Source organism: Coenobita brevimanus, chromosome 25, assembly GCF_032717465.1.
Source record: "Coenobita brevimanus isolate Jiangsu-jjx chromosome 25, ASM3271746v2, whole genome shotgun sequence".
NCBI classification, from domain to species: Eukaryota; Metazoa; Arthropoda; class Malacostraca; order Decapoda; family Coenobitidae; genus Coenobita; species Coenobita brevimanus.
In genome coordinates this window covers 4,654,834-4,677,728 of record NC_136978.1, presented here as the reverse complement: position 1 = coordinate 4,677,728, position 22,895 = coordinate 4,654,834, and the positions used below count along the sequence as shown (strand labels likewise).

Genomic DNA, 22,895 nt, shown 5'->3' with positions numbered 1-22,895 from the left:
TTTTCTTGATAACCACACATATTTTCTTTATGTTTTCTTGTCTTCGTTCTAAGATGGGGAGTCGTTCGTGGTCTTTATTATTAGTTTTTGTTTACCAGTGATGCACGCTATATCGGTGATTTGATTCAGTTTAATTATATATGTACATCATTATCATTATCACCATCGTCATTATCATCACCATCATCATTATCATCGTTGTCATCAAGTCTGTCGTTGTGAAAATAGTAATAACGGTAGCAACAAAAAATAAATGATGATATCCAAACAGAAGTAGAATGCCTGAATGAAAGGGCTGTTGTTAATGAAGTGCCCCCCTGCTACCACACTTCTCTCCACACTACCACACCACCACACCTCCACACCACCACACATGATCACACCTCCACACACCATCACACCACACCACCACACTCTCCACACCACCACACCTCCCGCATAAGTCAGTGTCGAACTTAGTATTGCGATTTTACCGATAGCAGTGGGGGTTGTTTGTAAATATGGGAGGTGCTATGTAATGTAGTACACACGCACATCCACGTTCACATCCCCCAACACACACACACACACACACACACACACACACACACACACACACACACACACACACACACACACACACACACACACACACACACACACACACACACACAAGTAACGTAGAGTCGAAGTACACGTAATGTTGATAGCTCTCCTTGGCTACCACCACCACAAACATCTCTCTCTCTCTCTCTCTCACACACACACACACACACACACACACACACACACACACACACACACACACACACACACACACATTTTATAGCCAAGGTGAGCAATTTTTAACCTTTTTCCCATACAGGCCTTGAGTGGGGGACGTTTTATTGATGTTTTGTTAATTGCTGCAGGTGGGCAGTATTTTGGGAAGGTTTATTGTTTCCTAGGTCTTTTTTGGGATCAAGGTATCGACAGGTGAAATGGAGAGAGAGAGAGAGAGAGAGAGAGAGAGAGAGAGAGAGAGAGGATTCAGAAGGGAGTGGGAGACGTGCAGTGAGGGGGGAATGGATGGGGAGGAGAGAGAGGGGGGGAGGGTGAATTGAGAAGGAAGTGGGAGACGTGAAATGAGGGGGAAAGGATGAGAGAGAGAGAGAGAGAGAGAGAGAGAGAGAGAGAGGTTTAGGGCAGAAATGGTCACTCGCAAGCTGAATAAACCTGTCTGGAGACGTCATCATAATTATGGAAATTCTTCGTCTTAAAAAGGCTACTGAAGAATATGAATATTTTTAGCACTCACAGGACGAACACCACTTCTAGTGCTCACACCCACACACCCACACACACACACACACACACACACACACACACACACACACACACACACACACACACACACACACACACACACACACACACACACACACACACACACACACACACACACACACACACACACACACACACACACAAGAATTTAATCATACAAGGTGTTCCGTGAAATGCATGCCAAACTTCAGCTAATTCTCAGTAATAAATGCTACATCAAGACAGCGCTAATTCCCAGCAGTTAAGGAGCAAGAATTACCGATGAGCGTATGGGCGAAAATACTAATAATTCTCCCATAAGGATATCAGTAAATGGCTAAGAATTGGGCATATGTATCTCCTTCATTGCTGAGAATAATGTTAATGTAGGATATAGTTTTTCAGAATTAGCCAAAGAATATCGTCCTTTAATCTGGTACACGTTTCGCGGCCTCTATAGTTTTGAATATTATAGGGTACGAGTGAGAGAGGTGTGATGTTTATGGTCGTAATGTCCTGTATCTGCTAGCTCTTCTTTTCTTTCTGTCTGTTTCGTGTAATCCATTCATCTATCATCTATCATTCATCTGTCTATCCATCGTCTATTAGTCATCCATCGATCTATCCACCATCCATTCATCTATCCGTCTATACATTATCCATCCATCCATCCATCCATACCACGCACTTAGCCAGAGTTACCCCGAGTTGCTGTGTTTAAGCCTTCCAAATAACCCAAGAGCACGTAAGTATTGACGTATTATTATCGATGTTACGCTTACAGTCTTGCATACTGAGGCCAGCCAGTGTATTGTACGTATATATTATTAACACACGCCGCGACTGACCCACTGCCACTCCTCGCGACCATTCAGCATTTCTCTCCCTCTCCCTTTAACCCATTTACCGTGCTGGAGAGGGACGCCTTCACGTGATGGCACTGATATAACGAGGTGGTTCAACTGCCTGGTTATACAAACGTCCCTCAGTTCCCTACCTGTCCCGCCAAAAGGAGAATGGTGGACTGTAGAAGGAGGGGAACTTCATACTGCAGATGAACCTGGGGCTACTACTACTACTACTACTGCTGTTACCGGTACTTCTTCTTCTTCTACAACTACTACTCCTCCCCCACTACTACTTCTTCTTCTACAACTACTACTCCTCCCCCACTACTACTTCTTCTTCTACTACTACTACTACTACTACTACTACTACTACTACTACTACTACTTACAGACGATTTCATCTAACTTCCTCAGGATGTCTATTGGTAAAAGGGGTTAAAAAAAATCCCTCCTAAGCTTAATAAAATCACCTGAATTCTCTCTCTCTCTCTCTCTCTAAGTTGTCAATGTACGACTTGCCCCCTCCTCTCTTCCGGGTTTAAAACACACGCAGCAAGAAAAATATTATCATCAAGGACAGTACAAGAAACGTTTTAATAGCTGTCTCTTTGTATAATAATCCTAGTGATTGCCTTTTCCAGGAAGCATGTTTCACCCTGTCTGTCTGTCATTATCTCTCTCTCTCTCTCTCTCTCCAAGTACAAGGACATTAGCAGTAAACATTTAAAGTCCAGGAATTTTGAAGCTGACGAGTGAAATATGGTGATTGATTGCCGTAGATTTTTTCACCTCTCTCTCTCTCTCTCTCTCTCTCTCTGACGAAACTCTAGCACCTTGTATGAAAAACTGCACAGCGTGATGGAGGTAAGTGTTCCTGTAAATGCGTTTCTAATTTGGGTAGAGAGAAAAAAAAAGTGTGTGCGCGCAGGCATGTACACACACACACACACACACACACACACACACACAGAATGGTGGTATGATTAATAAGGCACTGGACTATGATTCAAAATGGCCCGGGTTCGAGTCTGGCCCATGCTGCTGGTGTGGGAATGTGCATAGGTGGACTCTGGACTCTCCCTTGTTAAATGCAACCTAAAATGTAGACGAGACGATGTGTACTATCATGACCTCTCTCTCTCTCTCTCTCTCTCTCTCTCTCTCTCTATCTATCTATCTATCTCTCTTCCTCTCTGTAGTTCTTCTGTAAGGGAAATGACCTCTTGATGGAGTATAACCAGGTAATTACATGAACCACCTGATATACTGAAACAAGAAAAGATATATTTAAGTATACTCAGATCAGATATAATTTGGATATATTGTAGCGATACGTCTTTTTTGGCTTTATCCATATGACCAATAGTTCTTTTACAGTCTCAAAAAATGTATTCAAGACTGAGGATATCTTGGTAAACTGAACAGAAACAAAATAATAATAATAAAATAATAAGAAGAAAAGAAAACAAGAGAAAGAAAAATGGGACCACGGATGGCTGAGGTGTAGAGGAATTATTGACTAAATGAATTATGTCACATATTTACTGCTGTCTCACCCCTCCCTGCCTCACCCTTGCCTGCCTTACCCCTGCCTGCCTTACCCCTGCCTGCCTCACCCCTGCCTGCCTCACCCCTGCCTGCCTTACCCCTGCTTGCTTCACCCCTGCTTGCCTCATCCCTGCTTGCCTCACTCCTTCCTTTTCACCCCTTTTTGTCTCACCCTTGCTTGCCTCACCCCTGCCTGCCTCATTCACACTTTCTTCTCCCCTACCTGCCTCAACCCTGCCTGCTTACCCTGCCTGCCTCACCCCTACCTGTCTCGCCCCTACCTGCTTTACACCTGCTTACCTCACCCCTACCTGCCTCCTGCCTCACCCCTCCTTGCCTGTCCCACCTCTGCCTGCCTCACTCACACTTGCCTCACTTACACCTGCTTCGCCCACATCTAACCTAGATTTCTACCCGGAAGTGAATGCTCTCTCTCTCTCTCTCTCTCTCTCTCTCTCTCTCTCTCTCTCTCTTTCTGCTTTCCTCTTAAACTTCAGTAATTATAGGCCGCCGTGCCACCTAGTAAGGACCGTAAGATATGTGTGATGTATTTAACTCTCTCTCTCTCTCTCACCTTTATTAAGCCCGTTGCTCCTTCGTCCCACCTCCTCTCATGTCACCCCAGTCATCTTTACTCCTTCATGTCGTCTCTTAACTTTTTTTGTTTTTCTTTTTTATTGTATATTATAATTCTACACTTATTTTTCACTTCTCATATCGTCTTAATTCGTTTTCCCTTTCGCTTTCTGCCTTTCGTTTTGTTTCGTATTTATTCAGTATTTTTCATCTCTTCTGTGTTGATCTGATGCTTTGTTTACATTTTTTAGGGACACATTCGGCGCTCACTATTTCGGTCAGAGAGCAGTTTAAATTCTGCTCTTTCTCTGAACAGCTGAAATTTACAGAAGATAAAGGCCCGTATTCTCATCGGTTAAGGATGCTCCCTAACACCCTTTCCTAAGCGATTTATTTTGCTTATTGCACCTTACTGTCCTGTGTTACATAAGCCAAACCGCTGAATTCTAGGTAAATAATGTACAACAAGGATACTAACCATCCATGTACAAAAATAAATCGCTAAGGAAAATGTGCGACGGTGATTTTGGTTACAGAGGCAGTTCACTGTTTTCTCCATTATTATTCGCACCATTTTTTGTTATAATTTTTTGTCTTTTCGGTTCACAAAATTATCATCGCAGCTCCGTTGAGTTAATTCCTTTTTTTTTTAAATCCTCTTCACTCTTAGGGGTACAAATGAGATGAAAATACCGGTGCAAGAACAAAATACCGGTACAAGAACAAAATACCGGTACAAAAACAAAATACCGGTACAAGAACAAAATATCGGTGCAAGAACAAAATACTGGTACAAGAACAAAATACCGGTACAAGAACAAAATACCGGTACAAAAGAACAAAATGTCGGTGCAAAAACAAAATACCGGTACAAGAACAAAATACCGGTACAGGAACAAAATAACAGGATAATAATAAAATACCGGTACAAAAAATACCGGTAGAAGAACAGAATACGGTACACGAACAGAATACCGGTACAAACTAGAACAAAATCATGGTACAGGAACAAAACACCGGTACAAAAGAGAACAAACTGCCGGTACAAGAACAAAATATCGGTACAGAGTATAACAAATCGCCGGTACAAGAACAACGCACCGGTACAAACTACTCCCTCGTGCTGAAGAGGTTTAATGTCGATTGTTACGGGTCGCTTGTAAGGTAAATAAAATACATAATAAATAAAAGTACAAAGCGGTTCTCGTACTGAAAGGGCTAGGGCGCTGCGAAGAGGCGGCGCGGGGTGAGAGGCACAGGCGAAGTGTGAGGTGTGAGTGTGCGGGGTGAATGGGGGTGAGAGCAGTGCGTGTGAGAGGGAGAGGGAGTGAGAGGGAGGAGGGGGAGGGAGAAGGAGGGGGAGGGAGGAGGGAGAACGTGAGAGGGAGCGGGGGAAGGGAGGAAGAGGCATATGAAAGAGGAAAGGGGAAGGCAACTCGAGTGGTAGGGGGGAGGGAGAGGGAGTGGGAGGGAGGGTATGAGAGGGACCGGGGGAAAGGAGGAAGCATATGAGAGAGAGGGAAGGGGAAGATAGAGGGGAAGGTAGAGGAGTAGAGAGGATATGAGATAGGAAGTGGGAGGGAGCGAGGGAAAGAAGGAGAATATGGGAGAGGTACGAAGATAGAGTGGAAGGGAGAGGGAGAAAAGAGACTGGAAGGGAGGAGAGAAAGTGCAAGAAAGGGAGATGGGAGGAAGAGAGAGTAGTGGGACGGAAAGAGAGAAAAGTAGGGTGTGAAAGAGGGAGAAGGGAGAGACAAGGAAGGGAGGGAGGGGTTGCCAAGTACCACCCACTTCCACCTCGCCAGCACCACAACAAACCCTTGACGCCCCGTCCCCATCCCCGGCACTGATAAACACGTCCCACCTGCATGAACGGCCATAATTTTCCTGCAACGTATTGACCAGCACGGGAGGATCTCGTGGAATATCTTGCCTGAATATTTTACCCCTGAGGATCACTGAGGAATTAGTGTTTGAAGAAATTACTAGGCAGGATCACAGAGAATATCCTGCCTGAATATTTTACTCCTAAGGATCGCTGAGGAATTGGCGTCCATAAAATCAATAGTTCAATCATTTTAACTTGACTGAGATTCTCGTCATTTTGTAGCTTATTCATTTTCGTACTTTTCGTACCTTATTTCACTAGAGGAAGACAATACTACGGCTTTAAGTCCTTTCATAGAGCTTCTTCGTGACTAGCATCATATTCTTGTGTTATTCTGTAATTACTGCTCAATATTCAAGATAGAGAGAAGGCAGATTCACGCCTAGTTAGAGTGCCCAGAGTATAGACAAGAGTACAGAGAATATCATGACTGCTAATATAACTCAGATGATATATTGTCCAAGTATGAGGCAGTTATCCCTGTAATGTAGGATATAATTTTGGTTACAGTATGATCGACAGAAACAGCACATGTATTTTAACCGACCCAGGGGAAAAAAAAATGAGGGAGGAGGATAATGAGAGGGGAAATTCGGCATGTGTGTTTGTCTGTCTTTGTCTTGAAATTACACTTCTAACTGACAGGATGGATGTTAATGAAAGTCAGCACGCAGATAGGGTAGGCCAGTCCGGGAGTCAGACAGGAATTATACCTGGGCTGTCTTGTCTGTCTCTTGTCTGTCTGTCTGTCATCAAACGCCTCCTTGAGAACTGAATGGCCATAAATGAAGCTCCAGGTCTTGTCGTGTACGTAGATTTATTTTTCTTTAGGGGTTTCGCAAGATGTCTGAAAATTGTTGCTGTTGTTGTTATTTTAAGTGTTGTTATTGTTGTTTTGTTGCTATGTTGTTGCTGTTGTTATTGTTATTGTTGTTATTGTTGCCATTGTTGCTATTGTTATTGTTATCGTTATTATTGTCATTATTGTTGTTGTTATTCTTATTGTTGTCATTATTGTTATTGCTATTGTTCTTGTTATTATTGTTGTTGTTGTTACTGGGATATTTTCTGGTGTCATTTAATACTTACAACTCATTAAGGTTTAGTTGTTCAAGTACTCTCTGTCTTTCCTGTTGAATTACTTTGGCGGAACATTATTAAACAGCAGTGTTGGAGTTGAAATAATGACCTCATGTCCTGTGGGGTTACGTGCTGCTGTCTCTCTCAACCCCTTCCGCACGATGATAATGACCTCCTCCTCCTCCTCCTCTCTCTCTCTCTCTCTCTCTCTCTCTCTCTTTCTCTCTCTCCCAGACGATGAGCTTCAGTTTAGGGGAAATCCACGGACGGAAAGGGTCAGAATCATCTCCATTAATTACACTTTACGATAACGTCTGTCTGTCTTTCTTGCTTCCATTATACGAGTTTAGCCAGTTTAGGAGAGCCCCCCCCCCCTCATGTAGTGAAGGAGTTCGATATTGAGCATGGTGGAACAAACAGGATTGAATACCATTTCCCGAGTCGATACAGTGGCCTCCAATATCCCTCACAGGTAATGACGTATTGATCTTCGCGCCAAACATCTCGCAATGTCACCAGAAATCGATGATCATTTTAACCTTCATGGGCGGTTCTGTGACGAGGCCTCTCCACCACTAACTGATCCTTGGCTGTACGTGGCACTGAAGAGGCAGGGTCGCGTCCAGGATAAGTGATGAGGGGGTGGGGAGTGGTGGGGCAGGTGAGGATAATGCTTGGTTATGGGCTACATCGTGGATCGTACGGCCATTCGTCTTTCTTGGTGAAGTTGTGTGTGTGGGTGGGGGGAAGGTATACGCCATGATGTTTATCTAATCCCCCATCCTCCTTACCCTGCCAGAGAGCATGTGCTGTAGATCTGTAAGAGTAGATCATGCCACGCCCCATGCATTTGTTTCAGGAGCAAGGTCTCGGTGAGGAATTAGGAATTAATGTATGAATGAGTAAATTTCAAGTAGGCCATTCCCCGTCGTTTTTAAATGTACTCCTGCTTTCAGTGAGTAAGAAAAGAAGGTTAGATAAGTCAGAAAAGATGTAGTTTCAAAGAGTACAAAACAGTCTAACACAGAAGCTTAATATTTCAATCATGATACACAATACGATGTTTAATGTTATGTAAGAGGAAGGTACATGGTTGTTACTGTTGCTTGACCCTGGTAGGTCTGGCCAAGCAAACCCACCGTCCACATGTAAGCAACTGCTTCAGTGGGCCCGTCCTACAGGTACAGTACAGTATATACTCTTTCTTGTAGAGATCCCTCTTTTGGTAAACAATGCCTCAACACGGTGGGACCAAGGTCCTTCCCATGGCGAGGTGCAGGGAAATGAGGTTTTGCTCCCAGGTGGACACCGCCACCCAGAGCGCAGAGCGCCGCCACATGTAGGCTCCCCGTCAGTGCCAGAAGGTTGATGGCACAGTGGGTAAATTGAAAGGCTTAATTATGGCAAATATTTACTTAATGGTTCCACACACACAAATGAATCATGTAAGGCTACAACAGAGCACAGACTTATCATATTCACACCTCACACTATCTCATCACCAAACCAAGCGCAGCTATGCAGAAACCCAGAAGCAGTTCATTTACTGTAGGCAGTGATTTGAAGTTGGCAGTGACACAAAAGACTATATATCACTGACAGAAACTAAGGAACATCCGCAGCGTTGTCTTTCCCATATCAGCCAGTCAGGTGTAAGGGGGAGCCTTATTTGACAGGAAATTTCGGCCTGTAGTCGCAAGTACACACTGATATCATGTGAAAAGTAACATTTATAAAAAAAAGCTTCAGATGAGTCCTTTCTCGGAAAAAAAGGGAGCATTCCTAGAGTTCGCCTGTTTTCATCTGACAAAAATCCCTTACCGCCTTCAGCTCAGCTGATAGCCAGGTGTAGTCAGATCGAAGGGTTGATCTGACCAGTAACCAAAGAGACTCTTTTCTGTCTCATAAATAAGTCATACTGAATTCCATGAATTCACGACTTGATATTCAAGTTGTGAGAGTAACCCAGTTCCAGCAGATGAAAACAAACCAGCTCTAGTCATTAGGTATTGCAGCGTAACATCGCCTTCTGTCATCACACCACATCAACTCCGTCAGTACCACGGCGCGGCGTCTTATCTATACTTGCGACTGCCACACGATTTTATCCAACAAGGGGAGCTTCTTGTAATGGAAGCCTTAGATAATATCCACAGACACCTTCACTACGATGGCGTCTTCCTTATCCAACTTAGAGATCCTTCGTAGCGAAAGAGTAAGTAGTAGTATAGTAATAGCTGTAATCCCAGGCTCATCTGAACTTGAACCAACTAGACTGCAAGCTGAAATGACCTCCTTCCTGAGGCCCACCATAAACTGAATAAAATCGTGAGGCTGCAGCGGGCATGAAGTGTGCTGGACTCTAACGACAGGTGCCGCAGGACTTGGCACAGTACTTCTTCATGTAGTCCGGGTTGGCCAGACACTCGCTGTCCCTGGCCCACGAGGCGCAGTGCTTGTTGCTGTCCACGCACCCTGACCCCACTGCCCCCCATCACCACCACACGGCACGGGTTGGTGGGGTACGGCACGGCAGCAAGGGTAGGACGGCAAGGTAGAGTGAGTCAGGGTTGGATTAGGTAGGGTAGGACGGCGCAGGGATAGGTTAGGTAGGGTAGGACGTGCCAGGGGTACGTTTAGGCAGGGTAGGGCACGGAAGCAGGGGTAGGCAAGGCAGCAAAGAGTTGTTAGGGTATGGCAAGGTAGGGTAAGGTAGGACAGAGCAGGACGAAGCAGGACAGGCCAGGGCAATGTTATAGGTATAGAGCAGGGCATGGCAGGAGAAAGACGGGTAGGGCAGAACAGAATAGTTTTAGCAAGGTAGGGCAAAGAATAGCAGAGTAGGACAGGTTTAGGAAAGGGTAGGAATTGAGTCGGGGAAAGGCACGATAAGCCAAGGCAGGGCAGGGTAGAGCGGGGCAAGGCAGGACAGTTTGACGAGGGACGGGATAAAACAGACGGTATATTAGCTTATGAAGAGACCAGGTTAAGTAGACTATTGGAATGGGTTTGAGGCGCCAAGGTAGGTGTTTTTCAGGGAAGGCGGTGGAGACAGAGACAGTGCTATTCTTTGGTCATTTATTTTTCCTAGCTGAATGGCACAGTAAGGCAATACTACGGCCGTACATCCTTCCCATGGCACTTCTTCATGACTAGCACCATCTTCTAGTGTTAAAATTCTTGTTACAACTCAGCATTCAAGATGGAGAGTATGCAGCGTTATGCCTAGTTAGAACGAACACAATATCGGTGTGAATTACTGTATCTCTGTCTTGAACGCTGAGCTGTAAGAAGGAATTAACACTAGACTATGGTGCTAGTCACGAAGAAGCGCTAGGAAATGGATGCAGGTAGCGGCATTGAATTATTCTGACACTGAGCTAAGGGAAATATGCAACAAAAGGACGAATATCTCCGCCAAGTTAAAGTGAATGAAATATAGAAGAGCATTTCGCCTAGGTCATTTGAGATCAACGATATAACATGCACAACAGAAGTCTTAATATACTCTTTCTAGCTTTATTCACTCTGGACTCTTCTATTTACTGACAGCAAGACTTTCTCCTGTTTTGATCCACTTTTGCTAATATTTTCATCATCTTCATCATCATCATCATAATCATCATCATCTTTATCATCATCATCATCATCATCATCATCATTATCACTAACAGAACTCCCTATGTCACCTATCGTATTCTTAGAGCAGAGAAACCAGGCTCAAAGACTCACCTTTCTTGGGACAGGTATCACAGGACTTCTTGCACTTTATCTTCATGTAGGCTGGGTTCTTAGTGCACTCCCCGCTCTGACTCCACGCAGCGCAGTCCTTGTGGGAGTCCTTGCAGTCCTTGGTGTCGGTGGGGGTGACCTCTGAGGTGGGGGGAGAGAGGGAGGTGAGGTGGTTAGGGGTGGGTGGAGGTATAGAAAGGGGGTGAGGTGTGTGTGTGTGGGTGGCGGTAGGGAAAGGAGGATGAAATGGGTATGGGTGGGTTGAGGTGAAAATTTGTAGCTGAGGGTGAAGTGGGATAGATGTGGGTGTGGGAATGGGTGGGGGTGGAACACATCAGGACACATCACCAGGACACAGAGCTAAAACACACCAGGACACAGAGCTAGAACACACCAGGACACAGAGCTAGAACACACCAGGACACAGAGCTAGAACACACCAGGACACAGAGCTAGAACACACCAGGACACAGCTAGAACACACCAGGACACAGAGCTAGAACACACCAGGACACAGAGCCAGAACACACCAGGACACAGAGCCAGAACACACCAGGACACAGTGCTAGAACACACCAGGACACAGAGCCAGAACACACCAGGACACAGAGGTAGAACACACCAGGACACAGAGCCAGAACACACCAGGACACAGAGCTAGAACACACCAGGACAAATCGGCAGGACACATGACACTTACTGATACTATCCCTGCATGACACACAGCAGGATGTATGCATGTATACTGGATTCTTGCTGCATTCACCCTTACTGGCCCAAGCCTTGCAGTTCACGCTGCTGTCACTGCACGAAGACCCGCCTGGATTTGAAGGGATGGATAGTTACATATATTAGATAGATAGACAGATAGACACAGGGATGGATGTCAGTAACTAATTGTATAAAATCTATTCTCTATATTTATATCTATATTTGTCTGTATCTGTCTATCTGTGTGTGTGTGTGTGTGTGTGTGTGTATATAAACCAGCTTCATTATGAATATTCAGAACACTAAGTAACGCAAATTAACTGGGCAGTACACTAGAAAACGTTAAGAGGTAGCACGCAAAATAAATCGCAAAGGAAGAGGTGCAAGGGAAACCATTTATCCCATGGCACTACAGTATATTCGGTTTGTTTTCTTGAATACTAAGCCGTGGTGGCGTGAAATTCGATGAGCTTTGGTTATGAGTTAGCAATGAATCTCCTCGGTTATTAGTCAAATCAGCCCTTCAGTCTGACTACACCTGGCCATCAACTGTGTCTCAAGGAGTTAGGGACCTTCGTCAGGTTAGAACAAATGCGTTAGAAAGGGATGCCTACATGTGGTGGCACTGACATAACCATGCGGCTCCACTGCCTGGTTATACACACATACCTAAGCTCCCTCCCTATCCCCCAAAAGGAGGGTGACGGACTGCAGGAGGAGGGCATCTTGAGTCTACAGTCCAGTGGGTTCGTGTTTTAAATAAACCTGGAATTCTAACTTCTACTGCTGCTACTACTACTATTACCTGTTGGTTTCGGCTTGGAGCCCGTCTGCGCACCGTCGCAGTATAGGATGTTGATCTTCTGTATGTCTAGCTGTTGAGAGAGAGAGTGGCGGGGAGAGGGGGAGGAAGGATTAGTAGGTATGTTGTGATTTAGTGATCGACAATTAGTGTTCTGATTCCACTATCATATTAAAGCGAGTCAGTAGGTTGGTATAATCCTTTCATTTCAATTTGGCTCAGATTTTCGTTCTTTTGCAGCTAATTTAAGGTAGCTCAGTGGAAGAAAAAGACAATACTACGGCTCTGCATCCTTTCCATAGCACTTATTCATTCTAGTGTTAATCTCTTGTTACAGCTCAGCATTCAAGATGGAGAGACAGCAATTTTAGACCAAGTTAAAGTTAAAGGAGTATGTTTTGATAAAGGCAAATACTTTACTTTGAACTGGACGAGAGAGAAAGCACGTGAAAGATGTCTATAAATACAACCCAGGCTAACCTAACGCAACTTAACATAATATCGAACATAAACTGACCTTACTCTTTAAAACCCCACCCATCCCAACCCAACCCAAGCTAGCCAAACCCACCCCAACTTAACTCCATCCCACCCCACTCCACCCCAATCCAGCCTAACCTAACCCCACCCCTCCCACCCCAAAATAACCTAATCCAACCCCACCCATCTCAATCCACCCCAACCCAGCCAGTGCCCACCTTGGAAAGCGCAACCCTCTGCCCAATCTGCACATTTTGCAAGGGTATGATTGTGTCTTTGTTGCGATCCTTGGCGAAGGCGTTCCGGCCGTAGTGCATGATGGAGCCTGGGGAAAGGGAGAGGGTATTAGGTGAGAGAGAGAGAGAGAGAGAGAGAGAGAGAGAGAGAGAGAGAGAGAGAGAGAGAGGTGATCTGTGTTTAATGTAGCTAGAGACAGGCTAATGATGGTGGTGATGATGATGATGGTGATGCCGTTACTGATGATGATGATGATGATGATGATGGTGATCATAATAATAATAATAATAATCGTCATCATCATCATCATAATCATGATGATGCTGTTAGTGATGGTGATGACGAAGATAATGATACTACTGATGATGATGACGATGATGATGACAGAGATAATAATGCTACTACTGCTGATGATGATGCTATACTTACCGAGGTCATAGGGCACTCCCAGGTATTTCGCCTCCTGCCACGAATATTTCTTAAAGTTGTACTCCATGCCGGCCTGAATATTAGCTCTGTTGATCATGATGTACCCGTCTCTGTCTGCCCTGGAGTGTTCGTGCCAAAAACCAATCGCGTGCGTGAATTCGTGCATCACCACCCCGACGTGCAGACAGCCATCGCCCAGTGTGAGGGCTTGAGCGCCACCTTGCCTGCCAACCGAACTGGAACACCTGAGAAACACGTAGAAAAAGGTGAAAATAGGGTGTTTTGCCGTTGAAGAAGTAGAAGAAGGCGAAAATATGGTGTGGTTTTGGCGTGGAAGTAGAAAAAGGCTAAAACAAGGTGGGGTTTTGGCGTGGAAGGAGTAGAAGAAGCGAATATATGGTTGTGGGGTTTTGGCGTGGAAGGACTAGAAGAAGGAGAATATAGGGTAGGGTTTTGGCGTGGAAGCAGTTAAAAAAGGGGAGTATATGTTTTTTTTTTCTTTTTTTTACGACTGCTGTTGCCTTCACAGCGTTCTTGCGACTGAAGAACGAGAGGGGGAAATATTCAGGAAGGGCTTTTGTGTTTGTGGTTCTCTGCTGTGTTCCAGATCTGAGTAATAATAATGATACTGCTTCTGCTGCTACTACTACTACTACTACTACTACTACTATTACTACTACTACTCATATCCTAGTATCACTGCAAATTCCCGCCTCAGTTCAATTTCATATTCACTTCTTTAGTTTTATTCTCAGTCCTATCCCACTCGCACTCCCACATCCAATCCCACTCCTATTCTCAGTGCCATTACCTACCATTCCCAGTCCCATGCCCATTCTCTTTCTCATTCCCATTCTCTTTCCCACTCCCACTGTCTTTCTCATTCCCATTCCCACTCCCATTCCTACTCCCATTCCATTCTCTCATTCTCATTCCCTAGCCCACTTCCACTGCCTTTCTCATTCCTATTCCCATTCCCACTTACCCGCTGGACTTGAGGATGTGCACGTAGTCCCTCTCGTGCTGCCTGGGTACGATCCGGATGCAGGTTGAGTCTTGAAGGATCCGTATGGCGCGGGCGATTGTGCTCCTCTCCGTCTGAGCTGTGGGAGGAGAAAGAGGAGGAGGTGAAGAAGAGGAGAAGAGAAAGGGGAGGTGGAGAGGAGGAGGGGAGAGGAAGGTGAAGAAGAGGAGGGTACGAGGGGAAGATGAGGAGAGGAGAGGGAGGTGAAGAAGTGGGGAGAGAGAGGTGATGAAGAGGAGAGGAGAAGGTGGAGGTGGAGGGGAGGAGGGGGAGGTGTCTGTTTGTCTGCTTTCTAATGCTGTATACTCTCTCTCTCTCTCTCTCTCTCTCTCACACACACACACACACACACACACACACACACACACACACACACACACACACACACACACACACACACACACACACACACACACACTCACTGTAGGACGCAGAGATGACGTAGGGGATGACTCCATTGGGCCACTTCTCCGTCACACTCATAACCGCGCTTCGCTGTGGGTGTAATTGGCTCGTTAGTGGTAGTTAGTGGTAGTTGGGCTGGTTAGTGATAGGAAGGCTCAGATACCACTCGGAACTCTGATATGATGTTTGTATGACCACAGGAGAGCGACACCTTCACGTGGTGGCACCGACATACCCGGACTTTTCCGCTGCCCTGTTATGCGACTGTCCCTCAGCTTCCTCCCTACCCCCCCAAAGGAAAATTACGGAGACGGGCAGCTTCCGTCTACTGCTACTACTACTGCTACTACTACTGCTATATAACCAAGCAGCTTCACCGTCCAGTCATATCGGTGCCACCACATGAAGGCGTCCCCCACCAGCATCCTCAGCGGGACAGGGAGGGAGATGAGGGACGCTTGCATAGCCAAGCAGTGTATCCGCTCAGCTATATCGGTGCCACCACGTGAAGGCGTCCAGCTACAGTACATACCGCCTTTGGAGCACCGTCGCCCATGGTCAGCATCGCCAATTGCTCCGGCGACATGACGATGATGTCGCCCTGGAAGAGTCCCTGCCCTATGGTCGGGTCCCCCATGGCCGCCGTGTCCACAGGGTCATGCACTGGAGGGCGAAGGTCAAGAATAGAAAAAAAGTAATGAGCTGAAGATGAGTCATGAATTGAGGGTAAAAAGGTCATGCACTGGGGGGGGGAGGTCAGGAAGTGAAAACAAAAATACCATGCACTAGATATACTAACGTCATAAACTGAAGGTAAATGGGCATGCACTGCGGGAAAGGTCAGGGATTGAAGATATAAATTCCATGAGCTGAAAATGAGTCATGAACTGAATATGAAAGGTCATGCATTGGGGGAGGGTCAAGAACTGAAGATAAGATGTCGTGAATTAAAGATAGAATGGTTTGAAGAGGGGGAAAAGGTCAGGAATTAAAGATAAAAAGATCATGAGCTAGAGGTACTAAAGTCATGAACAGGTCAAAGGTCACGCACTGAAGGTAGGAGGGTCATGCACTGGGAGAAGGGTCAGGAATTGAAGATAAATGTGTCATAAACTGAAGATAAAAAGGTCATGAATTGGAGGCAAAAAGAACATGACCTAAGGCTTGAAGATGAAAATGTTACTGACTTTTTTTTTTGCTTATTTTGTGGCCGCTTCTCATACTTCACATATTGTTAACGAGAGAGAGAGAGAGAGAGAGAGAGAGAGAGAGAGAGAGAGAGAGAGAGAGAGAGAGAGAGAGATACACAATATCGTAGGCTCACGCTCACCCATCTCCTCGCTCTTAATGAAGTCCTGTGGTGTGAGCGGCTCCCCTACAGAGTCCGTCAAAATCTGGGGATATAAAACGTTATGGTCACACACTGCAACTTATAGAAAGCACTCAGAGAGCGCATACCTCTGCCAATGCCGGATCCGGATCCGCCCCCAAATTTAATCAATTCTTTTTTGGCCCATGGCCCACCCTTCCACAAAATTTCATTGAAATTCATTGAGAACTTTTGGAGATACCGTGTGGACAAACAAAGAAATAGACAGACAGGTGAATACATAACCTCCTCCAACTTCTTTGGTGGAGGTAACAACAACAACATCTACTACTACTACTACTACTACTACTACTACTGCTACTACTACTAAATAAATATACAAGATAGATTAGATAGATAGAGGTATGACTTAGGTACTGTATTGACAGAGAGATAGGGGAGGAACGGATGGATGGGTGGATGAAGGGATGTATTAACGAACAGACTGGCGGGCGGACGGACAGATATACAGATAGACAAACACACAGGCAGAGATATAGATAGATAGATAGATAGTTAGATAGACAGACAGATAGACATACGGATACACATCAGGGGGGTTGCCAAGGGTGATGTCCGGGAGGCCGACGGGATTAAAGACCAACATATCAGGCATGAACAGACAGACAGACAGGTAGACATACATACACACAGACAGACAAACAGATAGATAGATAGACAGATAGACAGACAGATACTCACGCCGGGGGGGTTGCCAAGAGTGACGTTAGGGAGGGCGACGGGATCGAAGGCGGGCATGTCAAAGGGCCCATCGAACACGGGGTCCAGCTGGGAGATCACGGCTGGGTCTGAGGATCTGGCCACCATGCCCTCACACACCCACACCCAGCACGACAGCAACACCAGCGCCCACATTGACCTGGGTGCCGTCATCATCATCATCATCATCATCATCATCATCATCACTATCATCATCATCATCATTATTCTCTTACACACACACACACACACACACACACACACACACACACACACACACACACACACACACACACACACACGAGTATACATAGGTGGCGGGGTTCGTTCACTGACCCCATTATTTTCCTGCCATCTTCACACATCGTACAGTCGGCAGCAAAATTCTGTTACTTCTCGTGTTTTACTTCCCCCATTGACTTTGAAATTTTGTTTGGTGAAAGTGAGGTAAACGACACTGATGGCAATGATATGCATCCAAAAATTAATAAATAAATAAAAATAAATAATCAGTGTCAGTTCGAAGAAATAGAGTATACCATGACTTTGAGAAGGAAGGCATCCCAAACATACCTCCTTTGATACTTTTGAAGTTAGACCTCCGGAGAGAGAGAGAGAGAGAGAGAGAGAGAGAGAGAGAGAGAGAGAGAGAGAGAGAGAGAGAGAGAGAGAGAGAGAGAGACTACCCGACAAACAGACTACAACTGTGACAAGGAAAAGCATCCAAAAGTGAAGTCAGGTGTGTGTGTGTGTGTGTGTGTGTGTGTGTGTAGTGGAAGGAGACGAGAGACAAACTGGTAATATGACTTAATTGCCTGACAGAATGCTTTGAATATTGACCCCTAATATAAGTGATGGGCAGTAACAGATAGTCAAAGCAGACAAAATTTTCCTTATCCGTGACGTGTCTGGGTTTGGAATGGAGAGACTGAGAGATGTCTTATAAGATACTTCGAATTTTGGCGTCTAGAGAAACGTAGAAGCAGCCAGACAGAGAGACTACGACTATGCCAAGGAAAGCACCCAATCTTGCCTTGTGCGGGGCGGGGGTGAGGTTTCTGTGTTTGAGATGGAGAGGGAGGGTAAGAGAGACGGTGTTGGCAGCTAGAACTTGTCGTGTAAGATGCTTTCATTACTGACGCCTGAAGATGGGGGGAGAGATGAAGATTCTGAAACTCCAACCCAACCGAGAGACTGCGACTGTGACTAGGAAAGCACCCAAGACTTACCTTATATGACAGGAAGTGTGAGTTGCACGAGGTCCCCGGATGTGAGGATGTGTGTTGGGGGGGGATGAGAGGCGCGGCGATGAGACAGAGCTTGATTTTTATCGTATCTTCAAAAATTCTGGCACCTAGAGAGAGTGAGGAACGCTACCTTATAGAGAGACTGCGACTCTGAGACGGAAAGCACCCAGAACTTGCCTTATATGACAGGAGGTGTGAGTTGCACGAGGTCTCCGGATGTGAAGAAGTGTGTGTCGGGGGAGATGAGAGGGTCGGTGATGGGAGCGAGGGGTCGGCGTCCTGATGGCGGTGGTGGTGGTGGTGGTGGGTGTTATATAGAGCCAGGGCGCCTGCATCATCCCGCCCCCCGCGTCAATATTGCTAATGTACCGCCGCTATGCATATCACCAAACAACTCCCTTTTTTGGTGCTGTTTTTTCTGCGTCGTGGGTTTCGGGATCAGGGTGAAGATGCTTTTCATGAGCAGTTTTCCTTTTCAATTTTTTTTCTTGTCAACTTTCATGTTTAGTAATGAAATTATTATGATGAATGGTGTATAATTCGATCTTAGAATCATAATAAGTTGACAAATTAAATAAATAAATAAATAAATAACTTCCTACGAACCGGAGCCAAGAGCACAGTGGCAGCTAAGTAATTACAGTGTGCCATCTCAAGCATGTAGGTCAGACTGTTTGACTAAAAATGAAGGATTTTGTATTTTCAGTGTTCTTATTCTTCTACACACACACACACACACACACACACACACACACACACACACACACACACACACACACACACTTACATAACATATATTAATGTATTTATGTATGCAGAGAGACAGATACATAGATAGATAGATAGATAGATAGATAGATAGATAGATAGAGAGAGAGAGAGAGAGAGAGAGAGACCTACATAGATACATACAGATGCAGAGATAGTCATTAAATCTGTGTAAATTAAAAGAGTAATATTTTTCTTTTCGAGCCAATCTTAAGGTGTAATATCTGCATTGCTGTTGATATCATCCTGTAATCCCACCACCCACCCACCTCCACCACCTCCACATCACCCATTCCCCCACCTCACCCACACCAACCCCACCACCTTACCACTCATTCCACACCTCACCCACACTAATCTCACTCACCCCACACCACCTGCATCACCTCCACACCATTCACTTCCTACCTCACCCACATTAACTGCACCAACTCACCCATCCTACATCCACCTCCACAGCACTCATTCCTCACCACACCCACACCAACCCCTCCATCTCACCCACATCACACCCAACCCCTCCACGTCAACACCACTCAATTCCCACCTCACCCACCCCACTCCCACACCACGGCCTCCAATTTACCCACCCAACCACTTCCACAACATTCATTTCCTTGGTCACCCACCCCACACCCACCACCTCACCCACCCAACCACCTCCACAGCATTCATTTCCTTGCTCACCCACCCCACACCCACCACCTCACCCACCCAACCACCTCCACAACACTCATTTTCTTCCCCACCCACCCCACACCCACCCTTTCACCACCTCACGCACTTCCACCACCTACTCATTTCCACTTCACCCACCTTGCCTGCCGTCTCATCTCACCACCCACTTCCCCCTGACCTCCAGACAGACCCCCTGACAGTAACAAGTAGCAGTGGAGATGACACCAATTAATCTTTCACCTGACACTCGACAACCCTCACCCACTTCCTGTCTAACACTGCTTCCGCTACTTTATTTGTTCCTGGACTAGTATAGCTTCTGATAATATTTAAAACACTTATTGGTGGAAAGCGTACGAATCCTGTCATTAACCTTTTTACTCTTTCTTTCTCTCTTTCTCTCTCTCTCTCTCTTTCTCTCATCGGCTATAAAATTAAAGGTTTATATCTTTAGGGAAGCGATCCTCTTGGGAGTGAGTCATGAAACTAGGTGTGTGGGTACCATAGAGTTTTATTATTATTCCCGCGGTCGCGAAGCAAGAACAGTATCATGTTTTACTCGACGTGTGTGTGTGTGTGTGTGTGTGTGTGTGTGTGTGTGTGTGTGTGTGTGTGTGTGTGTGTGTGTGTGCTACAGTAAGAAGGAAAATACAAGTGAATGTTCATCTGCGTACGTGTGCTTGTGTGTGTGTGTTCCTTTCTCTTTCCCGGAACTGGCCTACTGGGGGTGACAGAGTACACACATATGATGCCGGCGCCAGGTTTTGTACAATAATTACATGTATCTTAGTGGCCGGGGTGCTAAAGAAGAAGTGAGGTGGCAGAGGACGTGAGGTAAGGTGAGATGCTGGAGGTGAGATGAGGTAATATAGAGAAGTGAAATTACTGTAGGTTTGGTGAGATGTAAGATGAGAAGTGATGAAGGTGAGGTGAAATGATGGGAGGTGAGGTGAGGTGAGGAGGTGGGGTGAGGTGTGATGCTAAAGATGAGATGAGATGCAGTATGAGAAGTGAGTTGAGGTGTTACTGAGAGATGGTAAAAGGTGATATTGGCGAGGTGATAAAGATGAGATGAGATAGGTGTTAAAGAGACATGAGCTGGGGTGTTAATGAGGTGAGCTGAGGTGCTATATGAGGTGAGCTGAGGTGACATAGACCTCTCACACACACTTCACACTTAATGTACCTTTTTTCCCGGAACTGTGTATATGTGGCAGGTGGAACGATGCTGGTGGAGGCCCTCATGGTGACTGGGAGAGAGAGAGAGAGAGAGAGAGAGAGAGAGAGAGTATCATTCTTTTGTTTATCGTAGTGTATATGTCCTCCTTGTACATTGTGTTAGTGTGTGTGTGTGTGTGTGTGTGTGTGTGTGTGTGAAGTAATTGTTATTGCGTTTTTGCTCAACATTTATTTAGGAATTTCTCAAGCAGGGTTGGTGCCATGAGATGAGGGGTGTCCATTGCTTGGGATGGGGAGAGGGGAAGGAGTAAGGGGAAGGGAGGAGGAGGAAGGTAGGAGAAGGGCAGGAGGAGGAACGGGGAGAGGGAAAGAGTGAAGGAGGGATGGGGGAGGGGGGAAAGGAGAGGAGGGAGGGTGGTGGGGAATGGGGGAGGGAAGGAGGAGGAAGATGAGGCAAAAGGGAAGAAAGATGGGGTCCTTCGTCCTGTGTGAAGTTGGTGTCCTTAATTTGCCACAGTGCCCCCTTAAAAAAAAATAAGAACCAAGATGGCGTCCTTTTTTGGTGTATTTTTTTACCAATATTTTCTTTTTACTCAAATTTGTCCTAAAATTGCCATCTCTCCATCGTGAATGCTGTGCTGTAACACTAGACAACACGAAAATATGATGTTAGTCACAAAGAAGTGCTCTGGAAAGGAAGTAGAGCCGTAATAATCATCTCCATGGCGAATGCTGAGCTGTAACAGTAGATGAACACTAGAATATGATGCTAGTCACGAAGAAGTGGTATGGAATGAATATAGAGCCATAGCACAGTCTCTGCCAACGAGCGACGTGAAATAAGTTGCAAAAAGACGTAAATCTGAGCCATGTCAAAGTGAAAGATCTATAGTAAGCGATTTTATTCAGCCTAGAAGGGGTCTCTCACACTGAAGGGGACTGTCTAGATTATAACTAAATCCTAAAATTGGTAAAGTCTATCCCAAACTAATTTCTTCTCCATCTTTTTCTCTCGTTTTCTGTTCAACCCTCTAACACAAGACTTAACCAGAAGGCCTATCTTCAGTCCCCTCTCTCTCTCTCTCTCTCTCTCTCTCACACACACACACACACACACACACACACACACACACACACACACACCATCTACTGAGAGAGGGAGAAAAACTTACATAAGAGTGATACCAGCAGGCGTGTGTGTACAGTTAGGGGGAAACACTGCCAGGCAGGTGGGTGCTAATGCTGTTTCACCTGTTTTACCTGGTGTCATTACTCTCTCTCTCTCTCTCTCTCTCTCTCTCTGTATTCGAGTATATATATATATATATATATATATATATATATATATATATATATATATATATATATATATATATATATATCCCAGTTTTATTGGGCTGTCTGTTTCATATTTCTCCAGTTATGGTACGTTCCTGGTCTTATTCCTGGATCCCTGCTACATCATGTAATTGTTATAAAGATAATGATGATGGTGATGGTAATGATTATAATAATAAAGATCATGAACATGAAGAGGAATCGTCAAGGGGATTGGGAAAATTAAAACGAGAACACAGACTAATCATGCTGAAGTTATCTGATCACACGTGACCCCCATCACCTTACACGCCGCCCCGCACCTCAGTGCACGTGCCCCCTGCCCAGCCCCACATCTGGGGGTAAAGGTCAGCAGTATTGTGGGCCGAGGAGGCTGTCTCGCACCTCATCCTTTGCCAGTCTATCTTTGTGTGTGTATGGTACGATAATGTTCTCTCTGTTATATATACTTAACATGGCCTACTGTCTGGATGGCACAGGACACATCGTTGCACCTCTTCCTTAGCGATTTGTTTTGTATACAGTATCTGAATATCCTCTTATATGTATTTC

General features: G+C 45.4%; 1 protein-coding gene across 1 annotated transcript; it reads right to left on the bottom strand.

Annotated features, from left to right (window-relative positions):
* Positions 1-9,586: 9,586 nt before the first annotated feature.
* LOC145393683 (zinc metalloproteinase nas-15-like) lies at positions 9,587-17,289 on the bottom strand. The gene is made up of 10 exons (XM_080267731.1): positions 17,116-17,289; positions 16,369-16,438; positions 15,613-15,707; positions 15,062-15,134; positions 14,601-14,718; positions 13,616-13,860; positions 13,168-13,274; positions 11,397-11,613; positions 10,957-11,097; positions 9,587-9,708 (listed from the first exon to the last, which is right to left on the bottom strand). The coding sequence occupies exons 1-10, from the start codon at positions 17,287-17,289 to the stop codon at positions 9,587-9,589; spliced, it is 1,362 nt and encodes a 453-aa protein (XP_080123857.1).
* Between the last annotated feature and the right edge of the window lie 5,606 nt (positions 17,290-22,895).

Coding starts and splice junctions, on each gene's coding strand:
- LOC145393683 (XM_080267731.1), bottom strand. CDS start 17,289: ATGTGGGCGCTGGTGTTGCTGTCGTGCTGGGTGTGGGTGTGTGAGGGC. Junction 13,861..14,600: donor CACATCCTCAAGTCCAGCGG/GTAAGTGGGAAT, acceptor CGTGTTTCTCAG/GTGTTCCAGTTCGGTTGGCA. Junction 11,098..11,396: donor TGTTCTAGCTCTGTGTCCTG/GTGTGTTCTAGC, acceptor CCCCCACCTCAG/AGGTCACCCCCACCGACACC.